Genomic DNA, 23,625 nt, shown 5'->3' with positions numbered 1-23,625 from the left:
AGAGATGTTTAATAAATACACTGAAAGGCTTTTTAAATTTAAAGGTACTTTAAATTTTAGCAATCATAATTTTAAGTGGAACATCCCAATGTCTTCCATTAATCGAGAGAAGAGTTGATCAACCAATAAGAGTTGATATTTCTGAAGGGGTGAAATGCAGCCTTGCAGGTTGTGTGGCTCTTTAATATTCATTTCTGCTCACTTACTGCTAGTTTGAAAATTGTATTAACACTTTAAAGATCCACTCCCTTGTATCCTGAGCTGTTTCTTGCGAGAGGAATTTGCGTCGTGCCTGGAGGGACCCAAAGTGCCAGGACTGTGAAGTGTTAATAATGACTAAATATGGAATATTTTGGTGTGAAGGGCATTGGATGTTTGGTTCTCCACTGCAAACCATCTGATTTTCAGAGCAGCAGTGATGTTTGGGCTCTAAAAATCTGGTTTAATGAGAGCTATTTTTAAACATTTGCACTATAGGGTGTAGATGAGCCCCCCTCTTACCCAACACCCGTTAAAATTTCACAAGCATGGAAAAAAACCTCCCTTTGTTTACCATCCACTTGCATTAAAACAATTACTCGGAATGACTGTGAAATAAATTGCCTCCAATAAGGTCCTGCCAAAGGATTAGACAGGATTAAGACCTGGAGAATTGGGTTTGGACTGAATTTCTGCTTTTAAGTCCTTCTACAACTGCGAGTTCCCTCATCAGCTCCCTTTGGGAGACACTGCCCTGGTGTTCAGCAGAACTTGGGGGAAAAGTGAGAATAAGGAGCCTTGAGGTGTCACATCTTTGTGTCCACTCCAGCAGAGAAGTTGCTGCCCTCCTCGAATGAAGAATTTTCAGGCACAGTCACACACCGAGGCAGATTCTGAGGGATTTGGCATTAAAACCCGAGCCGTTTGCCCTTATCAATCTCTTATCACTGGGACAGGTTTTGACCTTGTTAAATCCTTGGGTTTGCTGCCAACATGGGCACAAATCTTGTTGGCCAAAGATGTGGCAGCAGAGCCCCTCTGCCACTCCCTGGAAAGCAGCTGAGGTCCAGGTGGATGCTCCACATGGTGGTTTTGGGAGTATTTTCTTTGCCTTTCAGAGAATACAGTCTATTTTCATGCCCAGTACCAGAGTTAACGATGAACTATTTCATGTTTTTATTTTATATAAATGTATCTTAGGAATATTTTGGGCAACACCAACAGCTTTTAAATCCTGCGAGTGACTACAGGAATGTCAGGCTGGCATTTCCCCCCCTTCAGGAGATCTGACAAAGTTGAAACATCCACAAAGCTCCCTGTTTATAAATAGTCTATTTACAGCCTGTGCTAGATTTAAAATCCCATTTCAATCCAGTCAGTTTTTAGTTCAGCATATAGTTCAGCTATTTAAAATATTGGAGTTTCCCACTAAGAGGATTTCACAGAAAGAGAAAAAGGACATCTGTAATTTATAAAATCAAATACGTTCCTTTTGCAGATGCCAGTAAAAACATGGGTCACCATGAATTACAGTCACTTAATTCATATCTCTATGAACTTCATTTATAAATCAGTGTATTTTCATTTCAGTAGCCAGTTCTCTGGGATGAATTTCTCTTATCACCCAGGGACTGACTGTATATATTAGTGGGAAAGGTGAATAGCTGAAATTTTGGGATGCAGGACTGAGACTGGCAAGAAAAAGAAGAGAAAGTCTGTAATTAGGAAGGGAAGTGGGATGGGATTTATAAAGGAGCCAGAGCAATTAGAAGATTTCAGTAACTGCAAAGGGATTGTGGTGTTTGAGGGAGAAATTCCCACTGCTGCTGATCACACCCAGCTCTGCCGCACCCTCAGCTCATCCCCAAGGATGTTCTGGGCAGAGATTTGGGAAGGGCTGGGAAAGGCAGGGCTGGGGAGGTGACAGGAGGGGCAAAGGCAAAGAATCCTGTGGCTAAAGTGGGAAAAAGGAGTTTCCCAGGAGGCTGAAATACAAGAGGAGCATGACAGAGCCATCAGTCAGTGGTGCCCAGGGAGTCTGACAGGAGAGAGGGATCTCCTGAGGGAAAAGCCCCAGGAATTCCAGGAGAAAATAGGAGAAGTGGTAAGTGCAGAGATAAGGGGGGATTAAATCAGGGGGATTTTGAAGGTCCACGCTTGGGAGGGTGAGAACTGGGCAAAACCATTCCCTTTGCTCTGTGAACACAGCGATGTTCCTGAGCAGAAATGATGAGACACTTCTGAGTTTATCAGCTATTCCAGCTGGATTTAGCTCCCTCCCTGACCTGAGCAGGGGAGATTTGGTCCTGGATGGGAAGCCAGGAGAAGCAGCTGAGCTTCTGCACAATGTGAGGCCAAGAGCAGAACTTTCCACACAATTTGCACAAACATTGTTTGTCCATTTCGTGTGTTGGTTTTCAGTGGCTGGAAGTTTTCTTCTTGAAATTCAGTTTTGCGTCTTTCCAAGTCAAAAACACCACCTGGGAGCTCATTTTAATTTAGCTCAGAGTGAAATGAAACAAGTGGGAATAAGGCACCTGCAGCAGCCCACTTAATCTGAAATAAAATCTGGGAGACTTCTGGGAGGCCACTCAAAAGGATTCTCTTCCATTTGTTCTCTTTTACTGCTCTCATCACCACACTCTGAGCTTTCATGTATTTCCCAGAGCTTTGGTTGTCCAAGAATGAAACGGGAAAGATAATATTCAGTGGGACCAGAAATACAAACAGTGCTCTGCTCCTTCTAGTATTGAAACCTCAGAAGTGGTAATTTAAAAAGGAGGAAAAAAGTCATTATATTTAAGAAGTTAAAAGTTTAATGGGCCCTGATTTGATGTCTTATTAAGAAGAAGAGGGGAGGCAGTGAAGTAGCTGCATGTTGCAGTGATATGTTAATAAAAATCCAGCTTCTACAGCTTGTCTGAGGCTTGGCAGCTGAGAATTCCCATCGAGGGGGAAAGAACAGACACCAAATGAAGAGATGAGGCTGTTACACAGAATCACAGCTTGGCCCTCATCCTGATCAACCTGACAGCCCCTCTGCTTAGCTGAGCCACGCTTTAATTAATTCCTTCCTCCCTAGGAGGAGTTTGGAGGCAGTTCCTTGGAGCAGGGCAGTGACAGGCAGGAAGAGCCACTATGTTCCTCTGGAGGAGGCAGGTTTTTTCCCAAAAAAGCTGTTCTGTTAAAAGGCAAAGTTACCTCTTTACATCCCCAGCCTAAAAACCTGCAAAGAGCCCAAATCTTCACAGAAAAACACGGGTGGATTTGGTTTGAATAATAATATGTCACTTCAGTATTTTTAGAGTAATAATATCTTTCAGAATGAGGGTATCTCTTCAGTGAAACTGGTCTGGATATCTGAATATTTGAGTAGAACATTTGGGTAGAATTCTCCCCTAATTATTCCCATTCCCTCCCAGGGTGGGTGACACACACCTGTGTCCTCCTCTGAGGCGGATGTTCCAGGTGAAAATCAGCAAGAACAAATCTGCAAATATTATTTCCCCCATGAGGGAATGTGTGTGTTCCTTGCCAGGAGATCTCTGCAGGGTTAAGGTGTCAGTGGTACCCAAACACTCATTTTTTCCTAGGAAAACGTGTTTCCCATGGAAACATGAGGCCACAGCTCCCAGGATGGAGCTGCAGCCCAGGATTCCTGCCCTGGCTGTCCTGCTCAGCTCCCTCGAGTGCAGCATGCCTGTGCCACATTTAATAACATTTATTCCCCCATGCTGAAAGGACACAAAAGGAGAAAATTCTCCCAATCTTGGTGCAGACAGTTTTCCACTCCCCACTGTAGCCCAGAATTCTGTTAAAATTGCAGTGTAATAACTGTTGATATCTTCATTTTTCCAGATGTTCTGGTGGATGTGAACTTTGCAAACAGCCCCACATTTCAATGCCTTTTACAGACTCTAAATGTCCTTGCTGACGAGCACTCCCATCTCCCAGGCAATTCAGCTGATTCCAGACAACAGCAGGAATTATCAGCCTTCCATCCACTCTTTTTTCTTTCTTGAATTGCAGCATCTATTCTGCACCCTGATTAAAATGCTCTGTGAACCCAGCTCCTGGTGGATCCTGCAGTTCGTAGAATTCTGGGGTTTAGAAATTGGCACTGTCTGTGGCATGGAAAATCAGGGGATTTGTTGAGAAGCAGGAAGTGAGGCAGTCTCAGTCCATTACAGAACTTGCAGTGGTTATTTCATAAAAAACTTCCCCGTTTTGCTTTCTCGACTTCTTTTGGAGTGGGGAGATTCTGGAGATCCTTGCCCAACTCGTGAATAAAATTCTAGGAAGGTGGAAGATGCTGAAGAAATTGTGTGATAGGAAAGTGGTGATAACTTGTTTTATGGCTACACAAAGTGATATTTCTCAATAAAAAAGACCTCAAAGGAAATGAAAAACTTTGACTTTTCAAAATTACCTACAGCAGAAACTTCTGATTCATGAGGATTCAGATCTTCAGGGCAATATTTAGGGTAGAAAAAAAAGTGAAGTTGTTTCCACTTCATCCTTAATCTCCCTTTCCCTGGCAAGGTATAATTTTGTTGGGGTTCCCTTGGGATGGTGCTATCTATAAACCTTCCAGGAAAAGCTGGTGAGCCGGCTCAGGAAAGAACTCATCAAGCTTGGCCAAATGTGCCATCCACATTTGGCTTTGTTTTGCACTTTGTGTACATTTCCCCCAACACCAGAAGACTTTCCCATCCATAGGGTTATGTCTTCCAGCAAGTTTTGCCACTAATTTGGACCTGTGGCTTTGTATCATGCTTTAAACAGTGCTCAAAAATACACAGCCTTGCCTGAAACACAAATAAGCCAATGCCCAACTATCAGGAAGGTTCTTTCCTTGGCTGTTTTTGTCATATGTAAAGGCAGATATTGAAAAGAAAAGCAGGATTTCTTACCTCAAAAATATAATCTTTTCCATCCTTCCCGTGTACAGCTTTAACAGCACAGATGTCCAAACCACCAAATATCTCAGAACAGGTGTCAACCCAAAGCTTGTACCTGTTTCACAAAAATAATTTGCTCTGTGAGAATCTCATCTTGATTTTCTAGAGGCTCAGCTAATGATGTCTTTAATGTTACATTCACCCTAAATTCAGAATTTTCACTACATTGGATGGGTTTGGTTCCTGTATCAGGAAAATGAGTGAGAGGCTCCATCCTAAATTGTGGCCCAGCTGTTTTCTAAAGGAGCCAGGCTGGTTTTATTCCTACAGCACCGAGCAAAAGGAGAAATGCAGGCAGGAAAACCCTTCAGGTGATGCAGAAGGAGCAAAAAAATGACATGTGGGTTGTGGAGCATGCAGACAAGGATTATGTTCTTAATGCAGGGTTATAGACAACTACAGCAAAGCTCAAGTGGAATTCAAATAATTCCAAGGAATTCTACAACTCCTAAGAAGGTTATTTTATACAGGGTTGAGCATAAAAGTTCTTCAGTTTATTTTGTAATGTCATGGTAAGAGACTGAGGATGGACCCTTTACCCACTCTACAACTCCAAATATGATTTATTTTCCTTTTTTCCTCTATGAATAGAGCAATTATGTCAGCAACAAGGGGGTGAGGAGGGATTCATTGAGAAAAGTGAGGCAATTCCTGTGATCCCTGCAGCACAAGCACAGAGCTCTGAGGGCCCAAAGGCAAGGACTGAATCCCAGTTCCCCAAAACTTGGGAATGTTCAGTGACTCCCAGCAGGGCTGGGCAGGGAGGAAATGATCCCGGGATGATGCAGGGTGATGTCACCCACTGAAGGGCAGAAATTGCTAAAACAACCCCATTTTTAAACATTCATTTCTCATGAATTTTCCTCTCCCCTTGGCTCACACTTGAGTCTAAAGCAGAGTTATTTCCTCTTCCAGCCCCTCTCCAGCTCCAGCCCTGGAGCCCTGATGATAGATTTGCCACCTCATAGTATTTTCCAGTGGAAAAAAAACCCCAAAAAAACCCCACTGCTGTAATAAACAAAGCATTTGATTTCATTGTGGGATCAAAGGAAATTCCTTGCTGGCCTGAGAGTCTGATTCATGTATAAATATCTTCAGTAACAGCATCCTTTCCAAGTAAACTTATTAAGTCACATTCTTTGTATTTTCTTACATCAAATCCGTTCCAGTGGAAAAGTTTTCTTTTCAAACAGAATACAAAGAAATTGATTTGAAAAGATCCTGATGGTAATATCTTAGCAATGAAAATAATTTTTTTTTCCCTGTGAGAAACATCGTTTTTGTCCAATATAAGAGGGGTTTTTTGGATGCCTGACAATTTCAACATCTGTAGATGCACTGACTGACTGGACTTTTTGCATGCACTTGCTTATAAATAACTTTTTTTTTTTTTCTGTAAAATATTGTGTATCTTAGAAAGTCACGAGGACAACAAAACTTGTCTCGAACAGTAAATATCTGGGCTTGAAACAGAAACAAAAAAGAGGAAATTTTCTCTAAAACGCTGCACCATCAATCAGATTTATGAAAGTATATTTAATAGCCCATCTTCTGCCAACAAACACAGAGCTGGGAAACTGCATTTGGAAAGAGAGGTTTGGGATGGAGCAGCCTGGAGTGTTTGAAACCCAAGGCTTTGCACAGTAGGTTTGACAAAAGGTCACGGTTGCTCTTTTCCCAGAGCCAGTGGGAGCAGCAGCAACAAAGGATCAAGGAGAAAGGATCAAGGATAGAGGATCAAGGATAGAGGATAAAGAATAAAGGATAAACAATAAAGGCTTGCTTTATCAGGTGTGCCAGGTGAGGTGGGCACTGCTGGCACAGCTCTCTGGGCAGCACCACCTCTGGAACAAGGGGTAAAAGAGAAAATCTGCCCCTGAAATGTGCTGTCCTCTCACTGTCCCTTCCTGCCTCACTCTTCTCGCTCCTCTGAATTTCTGAGATTTGCATTCAGCCAACAATGCCCATCAGGCAGTGCTCTCAGGGCACTTCCTGCCCATTCACGGCGTGTATTAAAACCAAAATGCAGCAGATCTGATGGGTTTTTCTGCCCTGTGACACTGCTGCAGCTCCTCACAAAATCTCTTTTTGCCCTGTGAGCACTCCCTGGGCAATCCCACAAAAGCGGGGCTGTGTCACCCACGCCCTTTTCTCTTAGGGTAAAAAGAGAAAACCTTTTCCACCACCTTTTCCACGCTTTTGGCCTCACCAGCATAAAGGAAGTTTTGTTTTGTTGGCCGGTGCGTTAATGGGAAAACGCCTATTCTGCTCCAATTAACTTTCACTGGAAAACGAGAGCGGGAGCAAAGCTCAGGGAGCGTTTCCAGCAGGAGGAGGGCGAGGGAGGATTCCCACTGCCCTGGCACTGCTCTCCTCGGGGCACGGCTGCAGTTTGTGTGTTTGCACACAGCCCAGGGGCTGTAATTACACAGCCCAGAGCTCACTCTGCCTCCCCTCCCAGCAAAGACATAACCTCACTTCTGCAGGGAGGTGGGAGGGAATGAGAAAGAGAAAATAATGTGGCTGCAGTCCATCCCCAGAGGGGAGATCAGCGAGGACACAGTCTAGACAGGGGCTGGACAGCAGGGAGCTGGAATTCCCGTCTTTCTTGTTTTCACCTTTCCAGGGCAGGCACTGCTTCACTTCCTGTGTCTCCCTCAGCTCGTAAGAGGCACCAAATTGTAGTTTCCAACCCCCAAACCAACACCCCCCCCCCCTAAACCAGGGCTACTGTTGAACTTTAAAACACCTTTTAAATTACACTTTCACTGTACAGACTTTATTTCAGCTTCCAGCCTTTGGAGAAGCTGAACAACAGAAAATTCATAGCCATCCAAAAGCCTCTGAGATTTTGTTTTGCAGGGAAAAGAGGTTCATGTGTTGTGGAGCAAATAAGGATTGAGAAAAGAGTTCTGAGCTTCAAAGTGGTGCTGCATGAATGTTTTCAACTGGACTGCAGAAATTATCCAGGATAAGAATGGGAAAGAAAAGGAAAAGCACAGTAAACCAAAGTAACAGAGCTGAAATGATGGCACAGGGGAAATAAAAGTTTCAGGGTATCCCAGCAACAGGGGGAAAAGCCTCCCAGTGCACCTCAAGGGGAAATTTATAAAATGAAAAGTAAGGAATTTGGGATCAAAAGCAGAAAAGGGAAATGGGATTTAAACAGGCAAAGTGAAGCTGCATTGCCTGGTCATGTAAGGATGGTGGGATGTGGAAGGAGGAAAGTTGACACAAGTGTGAATGGTGTGAGACTGGTGGGCAGAGGGGGCAAATGAACCAGGATAAATGATTGACAGGCTGAATCTGTGAAATTCAGTTTTCTGAAGGAATTTCCAGTCCTTTTCTAGGAGCAGATGAGGATATAGGAACCCAAGGGTTCATGTAACACCCAAGGCTGGTGAGTGTGAGTGGGTAACTCCACATGCAAATCCTGGCCCTGCTCTTTTACCTAACTCAGAGATTCCTTTTCCCCCAAATGAGCACAATGCATGCACTTACTGTGAACTGGGTACCAACAATGGGATTCTTTACAAACCACTTAAAACAAAACACCATTAATTTTTTTAAATTACCTTTTACACGAGACTCCACTTACTTATCTGACATGGCAATTTGTTCCAGCATGGCAGAGCCCGTGTTTGTCTTCCAGTTCCCGGATATGGAAGTTCTCCTGCAAGGGGGAAAACATTACAAAGACAGCCAAGTGGTTTCACATTCTCATTATCAAATGACTCTGTTCTCACATGAGAGCAGCAGCAGCATTGACACCTTTGTCCTCGCTGGCAGCTTGTGACAGAACATCTGAACCGTGAGGGGTTCTGAGAGCATTCTCAGGAATACTTTGTACTGGAGGTACAAAGAATGGCTGTGAAATTTTTGTTCCCCATTTATTTATTTAAGGTTTTATTAAAAAAAAAAAAAAACAACAACCCAGCCTGCTTTGATGAAGGGGCAGTGTTAGAAATGCGCTGGTGGCAGCTACAAAGGCACTGAATTATCTGTAACACGTTACTACTGCAAAAGTAAATGTCAAGAAGCTTCAGCTTCTCCTTTCAAACCCACCCAACTGTGTCCCAACACTTGAAAAACAACATATTAATGTTTCTAACACCTCTGAAATTATCTCAGATGTGTTTTGGAGCTGGATTTTGGTTCCTCCTCCAGTGTTCACTCTTTGCTATTTATTGATATAACCTAAACACTCTGCGTCAGTTCACTTTCTTTTATTTAACCTCCAAGAAAGAAAAAGAAAAATCCATGTAAAGATTTTATTTCCTCCTCAGACCTTAGGACTGCTACCAGGGCTGAGAAGATGACTGCTTTGTGAAAGTTAAATGCTGGACTGGGAATAGCTATGGATACAAGTTATGAAGTGTTTCCAGTTAGTAAAATCAAGGGAACATCTGCAATGTATTAAAAGTCTATCAAGCAGCAGCCAGAACTTTCTCTCTGTTTTTCCATTAAGTTAATTACAAGGGTCAGTAGCAATTGTGGGGGAATGTTGACTTTTCTCTGGGACCCTCATAAAGTATAAAGCATGAAGTTCTTCTATGATGCCATGTGCTTTGGTGCTGAGGGAGAAGAGAAGAGAGAAGAGAAGAGAAGAGAAGAGAAGAGAAGAGAAGAGAAGAGAAGAGAAGAGAAGAGAAGAGAAGAGAAGAGAAGAGAAAAGAAGAGAAAAGAAGAGAAAAGAAGAGAAAAGAAGAGAAAAGAAGAGAAAAGAAGAGAAAAGAGAAGAGAAGAGAGCCAGAAGAAGCCAACAAAGAGCTTAGTTGTGATTTCAACTCAGTTTTTAAGGTGGTGTTTATATACATGTGCCTGCTTAAAAATGAATAAATTTAGGTTCATTACTACTCTACACAGACATTCTGCATCAGACAGAAAATACCATAGATCACAGTTCAATTCTCTTGCTGACTTCTCACGGGAATTTGTCAGAATGGACTCTTTGAGGTGTGTTTTAGGAAGGAAGATGTGACCAAATCAGGGGAAGAAGTTATCCTGAAGGCTTTTAGCAAGTGTTTAGTTCAAGATGCTCAGCTGCAGTGATGGGATCCCAGAACCACTGACTAGAGAGGCAAGGCTGGTTTGATTGAAGCCCTATTTTCCCTCCACACTGAGAAAAGCTCCTGCAGAAGTCTCCCAGGGGATGCTTGGCTGGCTGTGAGGATGCTGCAGGGGTCAGAGGAGGGCTGGGGGATGCTGTGGACACAGAATTAACTGGTGGAATCCCAGGAGATTGTGGGTTTGACACAGATGAACTCCAGAATGAGAGATCATGGTGAACTGACCCAGAACTACCCAACCAGACACCCTAAGCCCTAGATGATGATTTCTGTAATTGTATCTATGAAATATGCAGGTTTCCCACTCTTCTTCACTTCTGACATCTGCCAAGAGTCTTTTACATCATTATTTCCTCCTCTTTAACCAAACACTGAACAACAAATTAAACAACTCCTACTCCTTTAAGTGCTTTACTCTTAGGCTTAACATGTTTGCACTCGATTTGGTCTTTGCAAGAAGGAAGAACTGTTTTAGAATTGCAAAACAATTCATAGTAAATTGAGCTTCCCCTTTTCCAACACCTTCCTGCTTTATTTAGTAGCATTTGCAGTATCCAGTCCAAATTGCTGGGACAGGGACTTGTCATCAGAGAAATATGTAGAAATGTCTGCCTGCTATTCTTGGGTAGGCAGCCTGCTCTGTGGTCTGATCCTCCAGCACTATCCCTTGCTTGATGTGCTTTACTTTTGCTTTATTGACCTTTTGATCAAAGAGCTTTAAGTCCCAGACTCGCAGTCCTGCCTTTGGAAGGGGAGATTTCGGTACAGGGCTTTTGTATTTCTGTTTTTTCTACATTGTGTGTGTGACCCTTTTAAACCGGATTTCCTTGAAGTCATCTGAGTGCTGCCTGGGTGCCCAGGGCAGTTAAGTGTGTGTCACACAGCCCCCGGAGTGACTGCGGTATTTACAGGGATCCTGTCCTGCTTTCTTGGCCATAATCTCTACTGACAGACGATAAGCACCACTGTTTGGTGACTCATGGATCCACTTAAACCACAATTTCCCACAGAATTATAAAACCGAGCCTCTTAATAACTCTCTTTAAACTACAAAAACAAATGTTCAGCTGGTATTTCTTGTGGTGGCTCTCTAAGTGCTCTGTTCCTGTGTCACAGAGCGAAATGAGAACCAGCTGTAGAACAATATTCTACTGACATCATGTATATGGATGTGCACATGAAGAATTCTTCAGACATTTGGTAAATCTTCTCCTTTCCACGCTGCTTTGTAATAACGAACCGGTATTTCATTTTGGTGGGTGATTTAAGTGTATGAAAGGATCTAGAGGAAAAAAATGATCGCTAGGCTTTTAGCATTTGGATGAACCCAGAGTTTCTGAGTAGAAACTTAAAAATAAATAAAAGGTAGGAGGAACAGGCTGTCATTTTAACTTATTTTTGCTGTCCCTTAGGCCAACTGCTTCTTCTGCAAAGAAGAAACATTTATGTTTCAGAATGATAAATTTACTGTGGCTGACTCTTCCAAAATTATTCCTGACACTGAACAGCATTTAAATTTCAAGTCAGAGGGGAAAAAAAAGTGGGGCTCTCTTCTACAGAATGTTGTGGTCCAGTTTCCATCACAGGAGATGAGCCCAATATTGCATCTGGTACCTGACCACGTACTGGAGCCACCAAGAGCTGGGCCCTGTCCCTAAAACTCTGCCCTTGACAGCTGTAGAAGTGGGAAAAACCAGCTGTGTTTATCAGAGAAGGGGAAAGATGGGCAGCACAACACAAGAAATGTGCCTGTCAGAGCACTGACAAGAGAGAACAGAGGGAAGAAGAGTGAACAGCCCTGTCCAGCCCTGCAGTGTGCCATGAAAAGGTCTGTGGGGGAGAAGAAGGCTGGGACTGGGAGCAGGGGCAGAGCAAGGCTGGGGAATGGCACTGAGAGAATCCAAGGGCTGAGGGACATCCTGGGGACTGGGAGCAGCTCTGGCATGAGGGGTGAGGTCTGAGGGATGGGAAGGTTGAGGCAGTTTGGGAAAACAGCAGGGCTGGAGCAAGGCATGGCTCAGACATGTGGAGAGAGGGGATGCTGTGGGGAGGGACGTGGTGCTGTCAGAAAATGTAGGATGGGTGTCCTCAGAGAGGGGGAAAGCCAGGGAAATTCAGGCCTGGAGCACCAGTGTGAGACAAACAAGCAGAACCGGAATGAACTCTCCTGGAGAAGCTGGGGACAAAAGCTCTGCCATCTGCTTGCGATTCTCCAGCCCGTTGGGAGAGGTGGGGAGGGCCCGACACACCTGAATTCCTCAGGGAACTCAAATCACAGCCCTGAAAACACTGAACACCAGGAGATTCCAGACACCTCTGAATCCTTGAGAGCTTTTGGAGTGCCTTGATCACCACACAACTCTAAATTCCCAATGCGCTGTTTTCGCGACGTTTAGTGAGTTCTGGGCTCCAAGTGAGTGTCCACAGTGCAGGGTGGACCTGAGCCCTGGGAACGGTGCCTCCACCATATCTGTGCTCTCCTTCATGGGTAAGGGTGGAACAGGGCGGAAAAGAATTTTACCCTTAATAATTGTTGTTAGAGTGATATGTATTTTAATTGACATTGAGATGTGTGGGGAATAACTTCACCAAAGACAGTTTGCTCTCCCTATTATTTTTTGGGGTCTTATATATGCATGGCATTGTACAATCTGCCTCACACATACTCATCATTTCTTGGCCTTGCCTGTCTTCACCTCCTGTGGTAATTAACTTTACCATCTCCTAGGCACACTCAGTTCATCATGGTGGTCTCTGAGGGTCTTCAGAAGATGAAGGAAATTGAATTTTTCTTAGTGAATTTTTCACTTTTATTTCCTTCACGTGTGCTTTGGCCCTTTTGGCACTTTTTCAAGGCAAGAAATCAGTTTCTGCTGGCTAAGAGTCTGTGTTTTTCCCTTCATTTGCATTCTTAGTTTTGTTATGCTGTTGAGTTTAGGTTAGTCTTCCTTCTTCTTACTGAGGGGCTCTAGATGCTTGTCCTGTCTTAAAATACATAAAGGATAACCAGCACAGAGCTTGATATTAACTAAATGTCTTCTAAAACGTAGTTTAAAATACATTCTAAAGCACTATTTAAAATACATCCTAAAATACAGTGTATGCTCTTAAGTTTGCTATAAAGATCAGCTGGAATTTCTAAGCCTCTGGTTCAAGGGAGCAGTGGAGGGATTTCTGAGCTGTTTCGGGAAGGCCAAACCTTGGATATTCTTTCATTCAGTGCCAGGTGAGGACGGAGCAGCAGATCCTGGGACAGCAATGTCTTGGAGAATTCTAGGAGTGTGTGGCCTCCCAAAATCAAATGAAGGAGATAAATTTTTCCCCTTGTCCCACCCTCGACCAAAGTTTCTATTTCTTCATGGCTGTTCTAAATTATTTGATTCTGAACATAAATCCTGTCTTTTAAATTATGAAACATTTTATGGATTTGCTTTAACTCAGCTTCAGCTTCTCCCAGTATTTATGGTTTGCTTGCAATTCTTTACTGATAAAGAACCTGAGTGTACCTTACTGATGATTTACAAGTATTCCCTGATCCCTCTAATGTTCAGGAGTTCCTTGAGAAATATCCCTGTGCCTGGATATGTAAATGTGTATTTTTATCCATGTTCTGCTACATTTTCCCAGCCTCAGGATTGGAAGTGTGAGCGAACACGAGATGATCTAACTTGTCACAAAATGAGCAATGAAATGAGTGTTTGTCTGATTTCACTGCCCGATAATTGAAAGAGTCAAAATCTGCACCAACACAGGTACCAGAGCTCAACAGCTGCATCACAGCTTGGTGTGCTGCTCCAGCTCAACACTGTCTGTGGAGCTGAGACATCCCCTGAGCCTCTCCTTCAGTCGTGGCCTTTAAACAAACACCTGGGCTCTGAAACGAGCAGAGGTGTTTGTGCATCTCTGTGGAAGTCACTGGGGGATTGGATCATTTCTTTGACATGTGATGCTGAAAGGAGAAAGAGGGATTTTGTTCCATGGAAGTGTGACAGTTCAAGTTTGTTTGGGTGAACGAATGCCACCCAATTAATCCTCAGAGGGGAGAAGAAAAATTTGCAGAAAATTTGTCCTTAAATTGATGAAAAGATATGAAGAAATCCAAATTAACAAGTCCTCCATGAAACCAACCCCTCTTCCACCTGCTCCTTTCTTTAAATGAAAATAATGAACCCAATTTAGCAGGAAAAACCCCTCTGGCAGGCTCACCTGGTGTCCCATTCTCTTCCTCCCAGCCACAATCAACTGGTAAAAAGAATTTTGACAAATCTAGAAAGTTTAAAATCCTCTTTCTAGCGAGTGTGATGAGAGAGAGGCCACCATCTCAGAGACTCATCCAACACTCTTTTTATCTCACTGGTGCTTATCAATTTTGAAACAAAAGCAGGAAAGAACATAAGGATTTGGCTCACATGTATGCCTTGTAGTTACTGCCTATTTTTTGGATCCTGATGTCATATTTGGAGTCTATGAAGGGCTCAGTGGTGGCGTAGGTCTGAGTGAGTGCTACCACGCTGGCTATGTCCTGAAAATCGTAGTGGTTGTCTACCTTGATCTGGAGCCATCAAGCCACAAGAACACAGCACAGACAAGAGAGAAAAAGAGCGATTAGGAATAAAATGTAGAACTCGGTTGCAAATGGCATTTGTGAGAAGCATGGTTTTGACAACATTCTAAAAAATCTGATATTTTGTCTGATTTCTATAACATTCCTGCTTTAACATATCTATTTTTCTAGGCAAAATATTACCTGCTCATCTGGAGAAAGCAATTTGCAGACACTGGAATTTTATTTTGCTTTCTTTTTTATTTTTTAAATTTTTTTGAAATGGTGTTAGTCAATTATAGATCTGCAGGCCTCACAATTTTTTTATCAGGTGTGACACACAATTCCAATTGATTTAGATTCTTGCTGGTTCTGTAAATTGCTCAGATAATGGGATATGTGTGGAGCCCACCAGGAATTTTCACATCATCCCATCAGCTTTTCCCATGAGGGAGGAGCTAAAGGATCCCAAATCCTGGTGAGGGCTGGCTCCAGGCAGCAGAACCATTATTCTCATTTTTCCCTCTTCTCTGAGGGAGTCGGCCTTTCCAGGGGTGGGATTTCCCAGCTCTGCACAGGTGATGACTGGCACTAAATTTACATTTAAATTCACATTTACATCTTGATAGAAGAGAGGGATGGAAAAGTGGGGGATGCTGATCTAGGGGAGAGGGAGGAGGAGATTTTAGAGGGAGGACAGAGACATCACCTCTGGTCAGGGAGGACAACCAGTCCCTGTGGGGAACTCGGAGCTGGGGAAACAGGGGGTGAAAGGGGCTCAGGAGAGGAGCCTTGGGGCAGGTGGAGAACAGGAAAGCTGCACCAGGCTGATCCAAGAAGGGCATTTCAGGACGGTGAGGAACAGGCAGAGTCAGGATCTCCCATGGTGTCCAACATCAGGAGTTTGCAGCTCTTTGGATCCTGTTTGCTTCTCCCGGGACTGAAAAGGGAACCTGCGGGCCACAGCTCAGGGGGGATGTGGCACAATAAATGGAATTTGGTGGAGATAAAGGCCTAAAGTCAAAGTGTTTGCCCCCAGCTCTCAGATGGAGAAAAATAGTAATTTGCCATTTGAGAGCCACAAATCAAACACAAGGCCTGGTTTCAACTTGATTTTTTGGAAACTGCCTGGGCTGTGTGGATCTAACTGGGACCCTCAGGGAGGGCTGGGCTTCCAGGGGAACCTTCTTAATCTTGGAGGGCTTTACATATTTCATAGCTAAAATAAAAATAAATATAATTTCTAGACATTAGATTTGAGGAACACTTCTGTGCATTATTTCCCCTTTTCTCTAAATGAGAGGTGAACATCCAAAGTACAGCATAAACATTCTAACACTTCACATATGCAATCCACAGAAAGTGCAGTTTAATTAGTGGTTCAGTCTGCCCTCAATTAAATTGGCTGCTGGACTTCCAATGATTTACTAAATATGAAACAAAGCAAAACAGTCACAGGCAAAAAATAACATACACTACAAGTTGTAATTAAATCAGTTTTCTATCTGAAAATAGTGGCAAATATTCTGTTCACAGAGCTTTGGAGATTCAAGATGATAAATATAACTATTCTCTGATTAATTGCTTTAAAATCTACACCACTTCTATCACTGAACTGTTTTCAGTGAGTGAAGTTACTCTGCAAGGACTAGAAATGGTCACTGATAGCAGTGAAAATGGGATTTAAATGCTCTCCCATCGGCCCTGCCCTGTGAGATAAGTGACACCAAAACATCTGTACTCACCACTGAAATGCAATTACTTTGGAGAAAGAAAGCAGCAGTTATACAGAGGTATGAAACAATCACAGACAACACATCAAGATAGGAAATCACAGTTCAGTATCAAGCTGAAACCAACAGAGAACCAAGGCAAAACCTTCCCACACTCCCAGCTCCAAAAAAGTTGGATTGTGCAACAGACTTTGACTCTTGGAGAGTTTCAGTGCAGACAACAAATCAATAAACAAGGTTTTGCTTCGAGAAAGCATCTCAGCACAGTTCAAAGCGCATCCCACACAGGGCAACCCTCAAACTGCAAAGGCCTCAGTGTCAAAATACTTGAGGCATGTTTTTATTTTCCTAAAGAGAGATGCTTTCTTAGCATGGACAGGCAGAGGTTTGCAAGTCTGGGTAGATAAAAGGTAAAATATCAGGGAAGGAAGGAGCATGCACAGGTAAGGGGCAAACCCCAGACTCCCAACATGCAACAAGTAGCATCTGCACCTTTCCCATGCCTGAGTGAGCATGTCCAATCTTCACAACAACAGGAAAGGTTGGCATTGTGAGCTGGGGGGGAAACAAAACAGGCACATTAGAGAAGAGAGACACCACGAGCTCAGTGATTAAACAGCATTGCTTAGGGAAGTTATTGAAGCATGATCATAACGTGGCCAGAGCTGTTCTGGCCATGTGGAGCCTCAAACTGTTCATCCTCTGTGTTCTGGTGACTTGCTGGGTGTGTTTTCTGAGCACAATGTTACTCCCAATACAGACACTTGGTGTTCTTAACTTAATCATAATATTTTTTGTATGTATTTTAACTCCACTTTTTACACTGAATTTCTGCTGTTTCCTATTTAAGTTTTGCTTCTGTGTTTTCTGACCCACGTTCTCCAAGGCTATAATCATTAATGATGCCAAATTAACCACCTTTTCCCCTTCAATCTAACTATTTAGCAGGGCTGTAAATACATTTTCTGACCACTTCTGAAAGCAGTGATGTATAATTCATAAAAATTTGCTTAAAGGCAGTGATAAAGAACACCAGAGTTTTCTAGGGAAGGCTCCAGCTTCTGCACAGAACAAAAAGTAGGGAATAATTTGGAATAAGCCAACACCTGAAATCAAATACACAGAAGCACATGGAAACACTTTGTCCAATGAAATGGGAACGCTTTTGTCTCTCCAAAAGTGCCCTGAATGACCACTTTTACTTCCATCATCCACTTGAAAAAGTTTGAGATCTCCCAGTCATGGGCATGGTTGGCACTGCTTTTTTTCCACTTAAAATTTCCATGTATTGACCCTCTATCAATCAAGGACAAAGCTGATTTCACAGAAAAGGTTTATAACTAGAAATAAAAAGCTGAACACCTTCAGTGTGTAATTAAACTGGGCAGCACCAGGACAGTGCTGCAGGCTCCAAACCCTTCCTTTAGTGCCACGTTCCAGCCCAATAAATACAATCAGAGGCCAAGCTGATGCTCTGGAGCATAAACTAAGAATTGTTAGAGGTTTTATGAGACACTGATTGGTTTCAGAATAACCAAAAGCACTGGCATGACACAGTAGAGGTCACCTCTACAGGAATTTAGGAATGAAGTTCTTGCTAAACTGCAGCAACCCAAGTTCCTGCTTAGTCAACATCCAGTCACTGGTGTATCACTTTCAGATTTTTAAACCAGGCTCTTTTTTTTTTTCAATATATGGGGGTAGGAAGGGAACAAATCGTTGCCAGACTCAAGATTCACCAGGGCAGCAGCACATTTCTGTGACTGAGCTGCAAACCACTGCAGTGGGGTTTGTAATGGAAACGCTGGCAGAGCTCTGAGCACAGCACTCCTGTAATTAACAGCACCACGGATCTTCCTGTGATCCCAGAGCTGTGGAATCCTCTCTGGGCCACAGGAACCAACACAACTCACATGAAAATAAAAGAAAAAAAAGCAAAAAAAAAAAAAGAAAAAGAAAAAAAGGAAACAGAAAGAAAAAGAATTTAAAAAAAATAGAAAAAAACTCCAGAGAAAAACAAACAAACAAACAATCAAACAAAAACAGAAAGAAAAAGAAAAAAAAAAGTGCTTTCTCCCTCAGAAAAATGCAGTAACATCATTTTCTCTGGACCCTGATCATGAGATTCCACCACATCCCAGCACAGACTGAGGGAAGACGCTCTGGATGCTGCAGTTCAAACTTCAGAGTGGAAAAAACCAGGCAGGCAAAATTCAATAATCCCAGCACTCCTCTTGTTTGTGGCTCTCCCTGGGACAGGCCCATGAAGTTCACCAGTTGTTAATTTGGGGTTTGAGCAGCTTTTCCTTTATTCCTGCTCTGATTTGAACGATCCCAGTTTTCCCTGTGCCATCGTGCAGCATCTCTCTGTCACCAGCCCATGGCCAGGGGATTGTTCTGCCAACGAAACCTGAAATGTCCCATTAAATTAAAGAAAACTTGATCTGAATCCTCTCATCCCATTTCCCAGTCTGCCCTTTTCTGGTCATTTTGACAGAACAGGCACTCCCCAGACTATTCCTACATTTGGTGAACATTAGATATGATACATAAGTATATATATTATATATAAGTATATACATTATATACATACACCTAAGATACATATGACACAAGTGTAATAGTGACAGTGAAAATCTACCAGCTTGATGGATTTCCCTTTAATTTGCATTATAATTACTGATAACTATAATTTATATTAGAATTACTGCTATAAAAGGTGTTTGCTTTGAAAAGTATCACTGAGGGGAAAAGGCAATTTTACAAAAATATCGCGGATTTTTGGAACGCTTTCTTAAATTCAGGAAAGTGAAAATTCTACTCTGGCAATTAAAAACTGAGGGGGACAAACCCAAAGAGCAACCAGAGAAAGTGAGAAATCTGCCAAGTTCATAAATGTGAGGGATGGAAGTGTCTGCACTGTGTGAGCCCTTCCACACATGTAAAATATACACAGAATGCAGCAGAATTAAAAAATAGGATCACCAGGACTTCTAACTTAAATAGCAATGCAATAAACGACCATTATTAATTAGACAGAAACCAGAATATTTGGCAAATGTGGAAGAAAATTTGCCAAATTTATAGTCATAGATGAATCTGACTGGATTGGTAATAAATATTGGTAGGAACTGGAAAAGCTCCTGGCTCCTTGTGGGAACACATGTGGAAACAGCTGAGGAACACACTGACATTTGTTAACCCAATGCCATTAATCAAAATAACAACAGTGAGTATTCAAATTTTATCCAGGGAGGATAAATTTCACTTCTAGATGAGCAGGAAAATCTAAAAAGCCAGTTCACTTCATTATTCCCTTATTGATGTCAAAATAGCAGGAATAATTATTATTAATTATGGTTTCTCAGCATTTCATCTGCATCAACCTTTTAAAATTGAAGATTTTTTTTTGTACTATGACCTTAAAAGGCAAATATTTTATTGCAGCAACCTTCAGTATCTGACCACCTAAAGATTTCATAACTGTGTTTAGCTTGTTTTTTCCTGTAGAAAGGAATATTTTAGTTGGATACAATTCCACAATACCTCCAATATCACCCTGGCTAGTCTGTGGGGCAGGTAATTCAGTGACTCAGGAGGTGGCTACAGAATTAACCAGCACAGTCCCCATCTGGATTGTAGTTTGCATTTTTCCAGATGGAATGGAATTCCCTATCCTTCCCCACTGCAGAAATTCCCTGGAGTTTCTAAGTCTGGTTGTTAGAGTATCATCCTGCAATTAAAAGTCTATTAATTTAAAATAAAACCTTCAAATTTAAGCTTCTTACACTATGGTGCTCGATGGTTTAAAATTCTACTGCAATTTAAGTGTTTTTGAACAATTTCAATACGAGGTGGTTTTATTCCCAAAAGATACCATTTGAATTCTTCTAAATTTACTTTGAATTCTTTTAACTGAGACAGTGCGAAACACAATCAAAGACTTCCAAAAATATAGAACCAGGCAAGGATCATCTGCTAAAAAAAAAAAAAAAAGATTCAAAAAAACCCCTGTGCTGGCAACAATACAGACAAGAGAGTTTTCTGAAGGTGGTATTCACCCTGCTTTCATGTCCTCGGGGTTGAGCTGACGAGAAAAGCCACAATAGGGGAAAAAAGAGGGGGTGGAGAAGCAGTGACAAAAAAACCCCAGATGTTGCATAAACATGACTTACCTCAAGTTCAGTGTTTAAATATTTATCTTTCCAATAATCCCCAAGCAAAGTTCATTTAACCACTCGAGTTCCATGTAATTTATTTGTGGAATATGCATCAGCCTAAATCTAATTTTGCTCTGCTTACTTTGGGGAAAGGAAATTAAAAGTGAAATAATGAAGGTGGCCTTTTATTCTTCTTCTTCTTCTTCATTTTTTTTTTTTTCCTTTCCCAGAAACAGGCAGGAAGAGCCCTAAATCAATAAACAAGCAGCAGATGTACTTTCTCTGGTCTGTTTGGTTTGCAGAAAACACAATTTCCAGATAAAGTGGGGGCTCAGCCAGGCAGCAGCTCCGTCACCAGCAGGGCCAGCCCAGCCCCGGCCCCTCAGCAGAAAACCTCACACTCCACCAGCTGCTGGCCTCGACAAACACAGCCACAATTCTGGGCATGTGGAGCGACGTTTTCCACTTGGCAGCTAAAAGTAGGTGTAAAACTCCCTCTGCAAGGAGTGAGGTTTAATCCCCCCAAGCCGAGGGGGAAGCTGAGGTGATTTGTGTTATCTTTTTAGCCAGGGCAGTGAAGAAACTAAAAGTTCAAGGGGATAAAAGGAGTAGAGCTTTAATTTATTATTGGGAGACGAATATGTGCCCTTTGTGAGTCCTTGACCCAAAATTGAAGGTTGAAGTGGTTTGTGATAATAAAGTGCAATACAGGTCCCAGGGCCATCCCAGTTCTCAGGGCCATCAGTGGGAATTGGTCAGGATTGGAAGTTCTGAGCTCCCCTTGAGACACCTTTGGCTGCCACCAGCACCTGGAGAGGCTGGAGCTGCTCAAAACAGCTCCATGTGCCCCCTGGAATCTGCCAAGGCTGGAGATGATCTTGGCTTAGGGAGGGACTCCACCAGACCACCTAAAACACCTTTGTCCCCACAACTGGTTTGTCTGTCAAAAAATCCCAGTGAACTAAACCAACACACAGTGATCTGATGGCAGAAAGTCTGCTGTTCTCAAACCTGCACAGCATGAAAACAGAAATCGTCATTGAGGAGGAAAACACAAAAGTGTGATTGCAGTGAATCAATGACAGCAGCTCCCACCATCCTCTGGAAGAAACTTTGAAGACAAAGACTCAGCAGAAACAAAAAATCTGTTTTGATTCTGGCGTGTCAGTGTTTAATTTATCCTTCCACTACCTGCTTGGAGAACTGCTGCCTCCAAAGTCGAGCAACACTTTGCCACCTTATGAAACAATTACCCAAATTGCTGTGACTATAAACTGTAGGGATTTTTTACTGTGGTATTTTAGAGGTGACAGCTGTAAACACCTGTTTGAAGGAGGCTGTAGTTGATATGGAGGCACTGGAATTTAAAATCCATGAAAGTTCACCCATTTGGTGAAATGCTACTCTGAATTTTCAACATGATTGCACAGGTTTGGTACAAGATGTGTAGTGTGACTTCATCAGGTGAAATGAAAGTGGATTTTAGAGGTAATTGCAACACCAAATGAGAACCTGGGAGGAAAGAATTGAGTCAAAGCATTAAGCAGGCAACAGATAAATTATTGGTGTGGAAAATCCTGCCCGCTACCATTCTCAAATAAGATTAATTTGCCACAATGAAGAGAAAATCAGATTGATGTGGATAAGAAATTGGACTCTGTGCACTGCCAGAAGCTAAAGCACAGAGCAGGCAGCCCAAGCAGAAGACTCAAACTGCCTGACAGCTGGAAGGGACAATGAGGTGGCTGTGGCATGTCCCATGGCAGAGAAAAACCCTTGGAAACAGCTGTCTGGACAATCCCTGTGCAGCAGAGTTCAGTGCTCCTTGACACACCCCCAGGCTGAGTGTGAACTCAAACCCACCAGAGAAATGCTGGTGAGCAGCGCCCAGGGATGTGCAGAGGGAGTGTGTGGTGCTGACTGCTTGGAAAGGAAGGGCAGGAGGAGATCCCAGCACAGCCAGGCACAGGGGGTTATCCTGTAGCCCTGGGTTATCCTGAAATCCTGAGTTTACCTCAGTTCTGGGTTATCCCCAGCCCTGGGTTTTCCTGCAGCCCTGGGATATCCTGAAATCCTGGGTTATCCTCAGCCCTGGTTATTCCCAGCCTTGGGTTATCCCCAGCTCTGTGTTATCTTCCGCCCTGGGTTATCCTAAAATCCTGGGTTATCCTGAACTCCTGGGTTATTCCCGCCCCTGGGTTATCCCCAGTCCTGGATTTTCCTGCAGCCCTGGGTTATCCTGAAATCCTGGGTTATCCTGAAATCCTGAGTTTTCCTCCATTCTGTGTTATTCCTAGTTCTGGGTATTCTCAGCCCTGAGTTATTCCCAGTTCTGGGTTATTCCCAGCTCTGTGTTTTCCTACAGCCAAAGGCTGAGGGTGAGGAGGGGATGGGCAGGGTGGGGAAGGGCAGGAGAACACCCCGGGGCAGAGCTGCCCCTCCCCACCCCAGCTCAGGGTGATGTCCCTCCTTCATCCATCACCTGGCAACTCCAGAGGTCAAAATATCCCAAAGTCTGAGCTTCAGGGGAATCATCCAACAGCAGGAGCCCAGTGGATTTAGTGCAGGGCTCTGGGGGCTGGTAGAAGACAATCAGTGATGGTAATTAATGCCCACACTGCTGGTGGTGGATACTAATTACTGGGAAAAATAACGAGATCCCTGACAAATATGAGATTTAGTTTTAGCTTTTTTGCATTCTACACGTCCAGTTGAAAGTATTTCATTGTCTTCTATATCTAGAAGACAGTGGACAACTAATTTGTAACTTGTCATAAAATAATTTTTAAATTTTGTTCTGAGCATAATATTCTTCTATTGATTATATAATTATATAATTAATTTGATTTTACTGGATAGAAAAGACACCCAGAACATTGTTGAATGTCTTGTTCTGGAGAATCCTGGACAAAATGTGCCTTAGGGACTGGTAGAGAAGAGTGTTTGCCCAACATATTTCTTAATTATCTGAATTTTGTGGATTGAATTTGATAGTGAATTTGATCAAATTGGTCTATTTAGATGATCTATAACAGCAGCCCTGTGATGTCCTACGGGAACCAATCAATGGTTCCCAATTAATTCCTAGCCCTGCTGCCCTAAGTGAGGTTTGAGAAGGGAGAGGTGCAGATCCCAGAGGCCCTGACTCACCTGCCTGGGCTTTCCCTGCAGCCTGAACTC

General features: G+C 42.8%; 1 protein-coding gene across 2 annotated transcripts in view; it reads right to left on the bottom strand.

The window, feature by feature from the left end:
- The window catches only part of SYN2 (synapsin II), a gene marked incomplete at its 5' end in the record, with an annotated part of 156,982 nt that overhangs the window by 23,190 nt on the left and 110,167 nt on the right, over positions 1–23,625 (bottom strand). For both annotated transcript variants that reach the window (XM_083869302.1, XM_083869303.1), the window contains 4 exons: positions 4,893–4,995; positions 8,539–8,613; positions 14,419–14,561; positions 16,778–16,840. In XM_083869302.1, coding sequence (XP_083725428.1) covers positions 4,893–4,995; positions 8,539–8,613; positions 14,419–14,561; positions 16,778–16,840 — 384 coding nt within the window. The remainder of the gene's footprint in view (positions 1–4,892; positions 4,996–8,538; positions 8,614–14,418; positions 14,562–16,777; positions 16,841–23,625) is intronic.

Source organism: Zosterops lateralis (assembly GCF_965231275.1).
Source record: "Zosterops lateralis genome assembly, chromosome: 11".
In the NCBI taxonomy this organism is placed as follows: domain Eukaryota; kingdom Metazoa; phylum Chordata; class Aves; order Passeriformes; family Zosteropidae; genus Zosterops; species Zosterops lateralis.
Note: the sequence above shows the minus strand (reverse complement) of the source record. Positions and strands in the feature narration are given on the sequence as shown.